The 12,243-nt window shown below is 37.2% G+C and overlaps 1 protein-coding gene across 1 annotated transcript in view; it reads right to left on the reverse strand.

Annotated features, from left to right (window-relative positions):
* Nucleotides 1–1,559, reverse strand: part of LOC101579170 (HORMA domain-containing protein 2-like) — an 8,522-nt gene extending 6,963 nt beyond the window's left edge. The window contains exon 1 of the mRNA XM_004634177.1: nucleotides 1,540–1,559. Within this exon, the coding sequence (XP_004634234.1) occupies nucleotides 1,540–1,559 (20 nt within the window). The remainder of the gene's footprint in view (nucleotides 1–1,539) is intronic.
* Nucleotides 1,560–12,243: the final 10,684 nt, after the last annotated feature.

A 12,243-nucleotide genomic window follows, 5' to 3' on the forward strand; every position in this document is an offset into this window, starting at 1 on the left:
GAGGAGGAGGAAGAAGAAGAAGAAGAAGAAGAAGAAGAAGAAGAAGAAGAAGAAGAAGAAGAAGAAGAAGAAGAAGAAGAAGAAGAAGAAGATACAATTAGATTTAGGTATCAAATGAAAATATCTGAGCTGAAATCTGGAGCACTCTTTGAATATAAAGCTATTAAAACATTTAACCTCCATATTCCTAATTTTAGTTTAATTTAAATATCCCTTAGAATGAGCACTAGCTAATCTAAATATATAATGGGACTTCAATCTTTCTTTGTTTTGTATTTCTTGGAATCATCTAAAGAGATAGGTGTCATGTAAATTGCAAGGCTGCCTGTCCTTCCACCCTAACGTTCTTCATTGTCTCATTTTTTTTGCATAAACTTATGTTTGTCTAAATGATTATATTAGGTCCAGGAAGATGGCTCAGTAGAATAAGCACCCAACCTGTAAGTGCAAGGTCCTGAGTTTAATCCCTGATACCACAAAAATAAATAAATAAATACATAAATAAATAATACAAAATAAGAAGTACATAAATAGAAATAAATGAATATATTCACTGGCAAGGTCTACATTTGATCTATAAAAATATTATCAGGGTTCTTGTCTTCCTTCAATTTCTACTTTCAATGCTCCTTAACAGACATGGCTTACCTCACTGTCTTCGTAAGTCCAGCAGAGGATGTTTAGAAGTTGGGAAGCCCTAATCTCTTTGTAGATACAATGAGGTCTATCTCATTACTTCTTAGATTTAAGCACAGTATATATAATTAACTTTTCAAAAATAAAAAATTAATCAGTGAAAAATACTAAATAAAAAGTACTGAATTCAGTGCACTGCTTGGTGTATCTCAATATTTTCCATATAAAAAAAGACATAATGATAGGTACTCACATATGATATTATATATGTTAAAATACAAAAGCTATTAAAGTGCCTGCAAGCAGACGCAGTTGCCGGGGGCTCAGTGTCCAGGACTGCTGTGCCAACCCTGCCCCAGGGGCACATGAGAATGGGCATGGTGGCGCAGGTCTGTTATCTCAGCTCTTGGGAGGCTGTAAACAGGCATATCACAATGAGTCCAATCTAGTAGTGAGACCCTGAACACCCTATAGACCCTTCCCTAAAAATACAAATAACTATAGCTATAGCTATAGCTATAGCCATAGCCATAGATGATATAGATATAGATATAGATATAGATATAGATATAGATATAGATATAGATATAGATATAGATATAGATATATATCATCACAGTTGAATACATTCAATGTTCTAGGTACCATATTAGGTGTTTGGAATAAAAACTAAGATTAAGTTTTTGGCTCAAGTTGCTTTCCATTATTGCATAAAAAGCAACAGGTTACTATACATTATGCATGATACTAATAATTAGTGTAGAAAAATATATGATGTAAATATATAGAACAGATACATAGCTCAAACAGAAGTCAACTGACATTGATTTATAGTATATATAAGACTTAAACTTTATAGTGTATATAAGACTTAAACTGATTCCTGAGATGAATTTTTTATACCTGATTCTGTGAGTGGCCATTGCACGTCCATCTTGCAAGTCCTTATACATTTATCTAACGTTAAATATGTTTTTCTAATAAGCACTGAGCCAGGCAGAAGGGAACTCCCAACAGATAGTAATATCTTTCCCTTCTCTCATCTATCAGCAACTCTGCAGAAAACAAAAGCCAACCTAAGGGAAAGTCTAGATTGAAAGCAACAGTAATGCATTAGTTTTCCACTGTTGCTGAAGCAAATAACTACAAACTTCATGGCTTAAACAGCAAAGCTATATTATCTCACAATCTTAAAGTCAGAAGTCTAAACTCCATTCCACTGAGCAGAAATTAAGGTGTTGGCAGGTGTATCTTCTCTTGGGAGACTCCAGAGAAGAATCCAGGTCTTGAATCTTCTTGCTGTCTATGTAGGCACATGGCTTTCTCTTCTTGGCAAATCTTTATCTGCCTCCTTACGATTAGGATATAAGATTTAATTACATTGTTACCTGTTCAGATAATTTCACACCATCTGTCCACCCTTAATTTAATCACATTATACATGATATGAAATAATATTCATAGTTCCTAAGGATTAGGGCACAAATATTTGATACAATTCACCATAGTGGGAAATAACAAGGAATCATTTCTTGGATAAGTTTTCTCTGGAATAGACTAGTCAAGTCTTTAGAGAGAAATAGAACAAAAGGGAAACAGTGGGCTACAGAACTAGAGAAACTTTGCTACTGTTTCATCACATCTCAAGTGTCTGAGAAGCAGAAAGACTGAGAGTGTAAATCATGGGTCAAGTCCAAGTCCAAGTCCATCGGTCTTCCAGATGCAGAAGACCGATGCCCCAGGTCAATGGCAGTCAGACTGAGAAGGCAAGCTATTTCTTACTTAACTTTTCTGTTCTATTCAGATCTTCACCTAGTTGGATGAGACCTACCCAAGCTGAGGAAGGTCACCTGCTTTGCTCAGTCAAGTAATCTAAATGTTTCTCTTAAGGAGAAATTCCCTCCAAGATGTACCTAGTGTAACTCTTAAATGAGTATTGGGACATCCTTTGACCTAGTTATGTTCCTACAAAATGAAGCATCTCAGTACCTTAAATCTTAATGACTTACAAACTAAATGGACTCCTTGATTTCTACATGTTATTTATAGCAATGAAAACACTGCTATCTGTAGCTGCTGTAAATGCCTACCATAAATGCTAAAGCAGGTGAAGAAAAGTTGAGCAGCACGTTGGTGCATCACATTAAGCAGGCATCATACATGATTCTTGTTACCCTATGAACAAAGCTTATGGGAGAATTTAGCAATATCAGTTGGAAACAAAGTTAAGCATAAAGCATACATGAGTTGCTAACTCACGTAATCACCAATTTATGTAATGAAGTCTCCTATTTTATCCCTACTTCTCTTTTCTGCTCTCATGATATTCCTATTATTCTAGCAGAAAACAACTACAGTACTTTAAAACTAAGCCTATCTGTTCTGGTGCTCAGACTTATTATAGACTGTAGATATCTTTGGAGACAGAAGTTTTTAGTAATACAACTACATTTCCCAAAGTGTCAGCTTAAAATACTATTTTGTGATAGAGTGCACACTACAATTGCCTATACACATTCCCACAAGGCTATTTACTGCAACACTCTACATCATCTTGTTGTGAGGTTATGGAGGTCTGGTGGACAACTCGGCCACGTGGTTCTTTAACTAAATGAACCATCTGCTTGTCTTTCCACATACAGTCAAAGTAAGAGGCTCCCCTGCACAAAAGCTCAGCCAACAGTCCACAGGGCACCTTGCTGACAGATGAGCTGAGAACCAGACTGTTCTGTCGTCACACGTGTGACTGTTTCCTGTACACATCTGAAGAAACACTGTGCATGACTATTTTATTAAACAAAGGGAAAATAAAACAGAAAATGCTGAAGAATTGCAGAACCCACACAATTTATAGAGAGATTTGTAGAGAGCAGTAAGGTGAAATTATACGTAAAATAAAGGATGTATTTTGAAACAGGCTTTCCATTAACTGTTTACAGAAGGGTACATATTACAGCTTCCCAGAAAGTCTGATTGTTAGAGAACTCTCTGTGGATTTATTTCATATATATATATATATATATATATATATATATATATATATATGAAACAATAAAGAGCAACCTTCTTTCTCTTTATTCCCAATGAATAATAAAAATCTCCCATTGCTAAGTATTACACAAATTCAGTAAGTAATTAAAAACAAAATTCTGGTTTCAGTGATGTCACATAAACTGTTTCATTAAATAAAATGAATATGTGTATCATTAAATGTGTTATCATAATAATGGAAGATGAAAAATGAAAATAGGAAAGTAAGAGGAATTTAAATTACAGAGATACAGAAATCATCAAATACTATAACTACATATTAAAATCTGATGCATTTTATTATAACAGATGGAATATAAGGTCAATGCTATGATTAAAATAATTTCAGAAGCACTGGTATATTGATGCCAAAAATACTAACTCAATAAATAATTGCTTGAAAATATGCCTTTAGTAATTAGCATTTGTGTAATATTTGAAATAATTTACTCCCATTTTTGTGTGTGTGTGTCTTTGTTTGTGTGTTTGTATGTGCATTTGAGGTACTCGAGACTGAATGCAGAGTCCACACTAATCTAAATTCTTCAGCGTTTAATTTTTATTTTGAGACAGGTCCTTGCTAAATTTCTAAATTGCCTATCCTAGTCTTGAACTTACAGTCTTTCTGCCTTAGCTTCCCAGAGTGCTGGGATCACAGGTGTGCATCACAGGCTGGCTATAATTTGCATCAAAATTAAATGTGATATTGCTACTTGTGCTTAATGCTATAAGAAATTTTTCTCAAATTAACAGGTAGTTATTGCTAAAACACTAAAATAACACTTATTTATGTCATGTCATTGAAAAGTTTTCATATTTTGAGAAAAAAAATGTGGTATTTTTAATTATATACTTATGGATCTACCAGAACTACTTTAACAATATAATTCAAACAAATTTTCACAAAATTTTAACTTTAGTAGCAGCATCTGCTCAATGTTAGTATCAAAAGTATTTAGTAAAAACTATCAAAAGTAGTAGTGAACTCTATACAGAGAAATAGGAAATATTACATACATAAAAGTTTAAAATCCTAGGTAATTGTAGTAGGTCAAATTCATAAATTATTCTTTTCAATGTTGTTACAATAAAAACTATACTTAAATTTATTTATAAGTTAAATGTAATTCAAATTAAATTCTAAAAGTTGTGTTTTTCTCTCTTTGAAAGATTCACAAGATGATTCTAAAATGTATAGAAAATTAGGAATTTCACAATAATTTCTAAAATTGGACAGTATTTTCTCTCTTGATTTCAAGACTTACCATGAAGCTGGAGGCAATGTAGATTTAGAATAGGGAGTAATACATGCATTAAATGTGCAAGATGAAGATACGGCTGAGCAGGAGGGGCAACAGATGCGAGAGGATGAGCAAGACTTGCTCCTAATATCGTTGGGCCAGAGGGGGACAACAGTGACCTCCATGGGAAGCACGGCTCTCTCATAAATCAAGCCCAAGTGACAGTTCAGCAAGGTGGTGGGAGTTCCCCTATTAAAACTGCTGGTCCTGGATAACACAGCAAAGGTCCTTGGAGGGAAAAATGAAAAGCTATCAGAATAACATCTCCTTTGATCTTCTGATTTAAAAAATAGCAACATTTAGTGTAATTTAGTTTCAGCAAAATTGACAAAGCCATATATATAATGGGGAAAGGCCAATCTTTTTTTAGCAACTGGATATCTGTATGGAATTGCAGAGGAAATTCTTATATAATATGTAAGATCCTGTAAAAAAAAAAAAATCACTGATCTACCTAATACCTACAGCTCAGGAATCATCCTCATTTTCTTCTCCCTTTCTTACACATATATTAATTAATCATTTAATTTGGTCAGATCTACTCTTTAGATACATTTAAACATGACCACTTCAGAACAGTGAGTGTAGCTTTATCATTGTACACACTACGGTATGTTCTTAATTTTAATATTCAAATATTTGAGTTTTATGAACATAGGAGAACTATAAATCAAGGAAAAGATTGTGGCCACTTTTTGCCCCAATATCTACTTTTCATAAATAAATAAATAGATTTACAAACAAGTGAATGCAAAATTAAGATTATTTGACAGTAAAAGAGTAGGAAAATTATTCACACACTTGAATTGGTCCCACAAGACAGTGAGTATCAGCTCCCATAGATGAGATTAAGAAGACATGGGAACCAGTGAGTATCAGCTCCCATAGATGAGATTAAGAAGACATGGGAACAGTTTATGTCTATATATATATATATATATATATATATATATATATATATATTCAGACCATAGGAAAGGTACAGTTGGTGCATAAAATGAAAGGACATTTAACTCTTTTAAGCACACTGCAGTATATCAGGTAATGTCCTGCTAATTCTGTAATACCCAGGAACCTGTCATATCATACTTTATGACAAAAGGGATTATACAGAAGTGATTAATTTTAAGTATGTTGAGTTTGAAGAGATTAACCAAGATTATGTGGAAGGCTTCAGTCTAATCACATGAGTTCTTGCAAAAGGGAGGCAAGAATGGTCAAAGAGAAGGGACAACATAGAAAGGAGAGGGCGGCAGAGAGAAAGATGGAGACAGAGACTGGAGGACGCTACCTTGCTGGATTTGAAGGTAGAAGGAGCCACAAACTAAGATGCTCAGGAGGCATCTAAACATTCAGATAAGATCACACATTCTTTTATAGCATATCAAAGGAACCTGGCCATGCTAATACGGTGACTCAACTCTGAGCATCATTTTCAAACTTCTGACATCCAGAACTGTAAAATAATAAATTGTGTTATTTTAAGCCACTTAGTGCATAGTAATTTTTACACCAGAAATTGAAAACAAATCATATAAATGTGTGAGAATTTTTAGAAAATGTCTCTTAACATGCATGTTACCCAGGGTTCTATTTGCTAGTGATAAGGTGACCCCAACATCCTTTCTCCACCTTGCCCATGCCATGTGTGTGGAATATGTTGTTTTGTGTCTTCACTTTGAGTTTTCCCACTGTCTGATGGAGCTATGTCTTTTAGAATATGTCCATTTTGGGCCAAGGAGATAGCTCATTGGCATAAGTATCTGCCTGGCAAGTGCGAGGTCCTGAGTTCGATCCATCCATTTTGCTTTGCAAAGTGAATTTTAAATACATAAAAAATGTAGTTTACTTATAATCTTATATCATATTTATTACATATTTGGACTAAATTGAATTTTTCTCCTTTTTTAATCACTCTATTCATACTTAGTATTTTCTACCAGCTTTATCCTCTATATATACGTCTTTTGCTTTAACTTTCCTGTTTTGTTTTTCTTTTGGCCCATATCTTCATATTATTCTTCGCTATTTTCAACTGGGAAACCTTGGTAAATCATTAGGCATTCCTGATGTATACTGAAAGGTCTCCTGTTCAAAAATTAAGTATTTATTTCTTTATAGAGAACTTTTATAGGCAACATTTTAGTTGACTCACAAAAACGCACTTCACCTATAGGAAAGGTCTCACTTTCATCCTTCTGTCGATGAGTTAAGTTCTTCAGCATCACCGCCTCTCATAATGTCAGTGCCTTCACATTCAACCAGTTGCTATCTCTATGGGCAGAGAAATAGTCCAAGGTGGTCGTTCATGAAAGAGCCTTCCTCGATTATGGTGCCATCACTCGCACACTTACCTGCTTTGTAATTTGCTACTTTTTGCAGACCTTAGCAGCACTGTTGCTTCTGATGCAAGTTTAGTTTGGGAGCTGGCAGAGGAAACTACATAATCACAGTGAAAATGGATGACAAATTAAATTCTGATGGAGTGCCCAGGATAAGCAGAAATAGGATGGATCCTAGAATTTGATAATGGATAATTTTGTCATTAAGTCATTTTACTTACTCTGCCACCTTCTCTGACACATAATGCAAATTGGACTTTAGTTCAACATATTTAGGAGAAAATAGTATCAAAGGGTGTTCGAAGGGAAAGGCTCATATCTTGGAGATAATGGGTTTTAAAATAATTTTGGGTAAATGCTGATATTTCAGTTTTAGATACTGATACAATTATGGGTAATCCAGAATTATAATTACTGGGGTCAGATGAATAATATCATGCTTTATTCTTCTCTCACTCAGGTAAGAAAGAAATAAAGCAGCATTTATTGAGTGCCCACTAATGTCAATACATTACCAAGTATATTTGTACGTGTGTAGATCTTTTCATTTTACCCTAGGAGAGTGACATTTTTTTTTATTAGATTTTATGTACTGACGTGAAATCTATGGTGAGAGGACATTTTTAAATGACCAAGGACAAAATACATAAGAAACATGATATTTCAAAATATTCACAACTTAAAAGCATTAGACAGACACATAACTTTAAAAACCTAGCATTAAATCTGTCCTGCTAGCATACAAAAAATAATTTTGAATTGTATGCAACTTCCCTGGGTCCAATGACTCTGGATGTGTGAACTTTGATCAGCAGATTCAATACCATAGAGGAGCACATTAGAAACGCAATTACTCATTCCCATTCTAGACCTACACCAAATATTCCCTGCAGTTTGAGAAGCACTGCCTTGTCTTTGCACCCAATTCATATTTTCCATTCACCTGAAACTACTGGGGAAACTGTCCATAGTTCAAAACTTTCTCTGAAAAAACATTTTTTCTTTTTTTTTTTTTTCTTCTTTTGTTTTTAATGTATTTGGTACAGGGTCTCACTATGCAGCCAGGGCTCATAGTGATCTTCCGGTTTTCAGCCTCCTGAGCGTTGGGATTATAGGCATGCCCCACCACATTTTGTTTCTTGATTTACATTTGCTTTCAGTGAGCTCACTTGGGCAGCACATGTACCAAACTATTTTCTTCCAGAATGGACCACTGGTTTTTCTAGACTTTATTTTGGTCTTATATATTATACGTGATATATTATATGTGAATATCATTCCTTGCACTCTAAGTTACTCACCACCAGATTTCTTCTCCATAATAGTTTCAGTTTGCAGGTTGAATTTTATTTGTAATATACACTATTGAAGTGTCTGAGAAATTGGAGTGAGATGTTAAAGGAAAGCTCAACTGTATCTGTCTATGATTACTTGATATGGTCTTTTCAATTTCTTTAAACAACTTGTACCAGGGATATGAAAATGTTGACTTCCTGCTTTTTTACAGTCGGGATGTTCTGATGGTGATAAGAAATACTTATCCAGTGTAGTGTGGAGTTTTAAGAAAACTAATTGTGGTTGACTAAGGAGACTCTTCCCAACGTTCACCTACTGGTGCTCACACGATTGTATAATTACCTTCCCTTGAGTTTGTGCAGAACCTGTGACTGCCCTTAAGCCAACAAAACACAAAGAAGGTGACAGGATGCCTGATCAATTTTGTTACATAGAGCTTAATATTAGCTGAGGAGACTAAGGCCTGCCTTGTACAATTGAACAGGTGAAGGACTACGTGGAATAGTTCCTTGGCTGGGAGCTGCAGGCAGCCTGAAGGCAGACTCTTGGCAAGAGGCAGAAAACGCTGGAGCCCTCTCATACAGCAGCAGAGAAGTCGGTTCTGCCAACTGCCTGAGTGAAGATGGGAGCAGATTCTTCCAGAGGTGAAACTGCAGATGAGAATGCAGCCATGCCAACAACTGAAAGACCGTGAGACTGACTGAACAGCGGATCTGACAGAGCTCTTTTCAGACTCCTGACTTACCGAACGGGGGAGAAAAAACACAGCCAACCTACCACAAGCTGGTATCTATCTGAAAATTTTATTACGCAGTGGTACAAAGCTAGTGCTCCCTGATTTTTCCACTTGTTTGACTCCTTCAGTGTTCCTCGGCAGGTGCCAAATATGTGAAAAAACTAAGAGAATTTGTAAGTTTGGACTGCACTGCTACTAATGGGCTTCTTGTCTCTCTCTCCTCCAGGTTGCCCGGTTCTCTTTAGATTGCATGTTGCTCCTTTTGTATATTATGTCTAGCTCTGTTTTTAGGAAAAATTATATCTGAGCCATTACAATGTTAATAAAGGCCTTTTCTCCCATTTTCTTCCCAGAAAAACAAATCCTAAATCTTAGAAATATCCTGTCTGGTGTATTCTGTGGAGACTGAGGACTTTAGTTTAGTTTTTTTTTTTTTTTTTTTTTTTTCAGTCAGTGTTTTTCAGCTTTGCTTCTCATTTCCTACCCGTCTTCCATCTGCTTTTCTCCAAATGGGAAGCATTTCTGAGCTCAGACCTGCTATATTTCTGGACTACTTCTGAGAAGGCTAATGCAGAAACTGAGCCCTCCCTTTTTCTATGTTTGTCTCTCTTTCCTTGATTGCAACTTTTAAAATATTAGGGCTTAAGACGGTGACCCTTCCTGCAGTTTCTGTATTATTTTGTGTTCATTTTTTAGAAGGGCTAACGCTGCTGAAATATTTCATGTCCTGCAAGTCTTCTTCCCTCTGGCTTCCCTCCCACAGAAACACCGGGCTTCAGCAGTGCAGGGGAAGGATGAATTGCAGGCTGCAAATCCAAAACCATTTCTCAACTGCGACTGTTATTTCTTCTTTTCTCCTAGCAAGGCTGTAGTGTTAAAAGCTTTATTTATTTTTTTAAGGGCATTACAAATTCCTTGGGCTATCACTAACCTATCAAAAACAATGCTCTTATGAATTTGAATGTCACTTTTCCTGTAAGTCAGTGTGCCCCACAGTGGAGTCCCTGGAACAACAACAATAACAGCACCTTGAAGTTTATCAGAAATGGAAATGCTTGGGTGATGTTATGGTTTGTGTTTAGATGTCCCCCACAAAAACTTCATGAAGTCATGGGGTTGGGCTTTTAGAGGGAGATTTTGTTTGTTTGTGTTTTACGTATTTCGTACAGGGTCTACAGGGTGTCTCTACACAGATGGACTCGTAGTGATCCTTTTTGTTTTTCAGCCTCCCAAGTGCTGGGATTACAGCTACCATGCCTTGTCTCAATTGTCATCTCAGTGTGCCCCTGAGACAGGGCCAACACCATACCACAGGGATCAAATCCTGGTCCCTGAACTCTGCCTAAGTAGGTGCTTTAATCCACTTAGCTATCTGGCCAGATCTCTTTTAGAGTTTTTTGATTGATTCATGGTCTGGTGCTGGGATTATGGGTGCGAGAACTACACCCAACCTTGGGTTGGCAGCTGCATACAATATAAGGGAGGGAAAAATTGCTGCAGATCCTCTCCCTTTTTAGTTTTGCTTCTCTTCCTGTTTTCTACCGCCAAGAACTGCAGCCCTCTGCCATATGCCATTACACCTTGGAAACAACCAAGTATGGACTGAAACCTCCACAAACTGCGAGCAAAATAAAACTTTCCCTCCATTTTGGGTGTTGGGGCATTCTGTCTCAGTAATGAGAGAACAGTGACCAAGAGAGGTTGCTTCTCAATAAATAAATATTTGTAGGAGTTTGTGTTAGTAATCTGTGACTCATGCAGTCCTCCTGGAGTCTCTTATGCCTTGGAAAGTTTGGGAAAAGTTGATAGGAAGATTAGCGAGGACACATAAGGATAAACAGCAGTAAATTACTACAGGACATAGGTAAAATTGCTGAGTCACACACAAGGCACCTCTCCAGCCTCAGGTACAATGGGAAGAAGGAGTGAGAACTCGTAACTGGCGAAAATATCTAGATATACACAGGAATTCTGAAAATACTACATCAGGTCTAGCTTTGCTGGGTAAAGCCTGGAATGTTAGTGGGATTCAGTTCTTAGGAGAAGTTTCATATTTACTTAAAGTCGCATCTAAAGCAGAATCAGAGCAACAGAGCTAAAGTGGTGCAACGAGATTGCAGGCTAAGGCACCTGGCAAAGCGCACTCATTTACCCACAGCCTGCATCTTGTTTGCAGGACATTTGATGCTTTCCTCTCACTTCACACAGCAGACAGAAGAGTATGCGGAGGCCTGGCAGGGGCCTGGACTTGGGAAGAAGATGCTACTATATGCGGAAAGCTAAGTGAGGAGAGAGATCGTGCCAGGTGAGCTTATTCACTGTTGTTAGCAGTGCTGGGCACCAGCTCATGTCCCAAAGCCAGGCCAGGCAGGACCGGGTGACACCAGGAGAGGTAGGGGAGGTGAAGGCTACTTCCCAGAGATAAGTGAGCGGGATGTTCTCGCCTCCCCCTCCCTCTTGTCAACACTCACATGTGAGGACTCGATTTCCCTGCATCCAGATAACTTATCATGAAAGAAAAATAGCAAGAAAGGGGAAACTATGCCTGAAAACGTGGTTTTTCAACTGATATATGGAAAGAGAATGATTTCAAATGAAAAGTACATTTCAGTGAGTGGTCCCTGACCTGTCACTACATGGTGACAGTAAGTACATCTACTGCACAGCTTCCTATCCTTCACCGATAGAAATGCATAAAATCTATGATAACTGGGTTACATTTGCATTTTAGAAACATAGTGGAGTCCCAGCCCAGGCGCAGCATGGGCCGGACCCTCTCCCAGCCCCTCGGGCCGCCCCCCACCACTCCTCAGTGCCTCCCCCACCCCGCCCGCCCAGTAGGATTTTTTGCCAAGTACCGGGAGCCCCCAGACCCAGTCCTAGCCCAGGTCCGGTGAGTGTG

Source organism: Octodon degus, unplaced genomic scaffold (genome assembly GCF_000260255.1).
Source record: "Octodon degus isolate 3935 unplaced genomic scaffold, OctDeg1.0 scaffold00058, whole genome shotgun sequence".
NCBI classification, from domain to species: Eukaryota; Metazoa; Chordata; class Mammalia; order Rodentia; family Octodontidae; genus Octodon; species Octodon degus.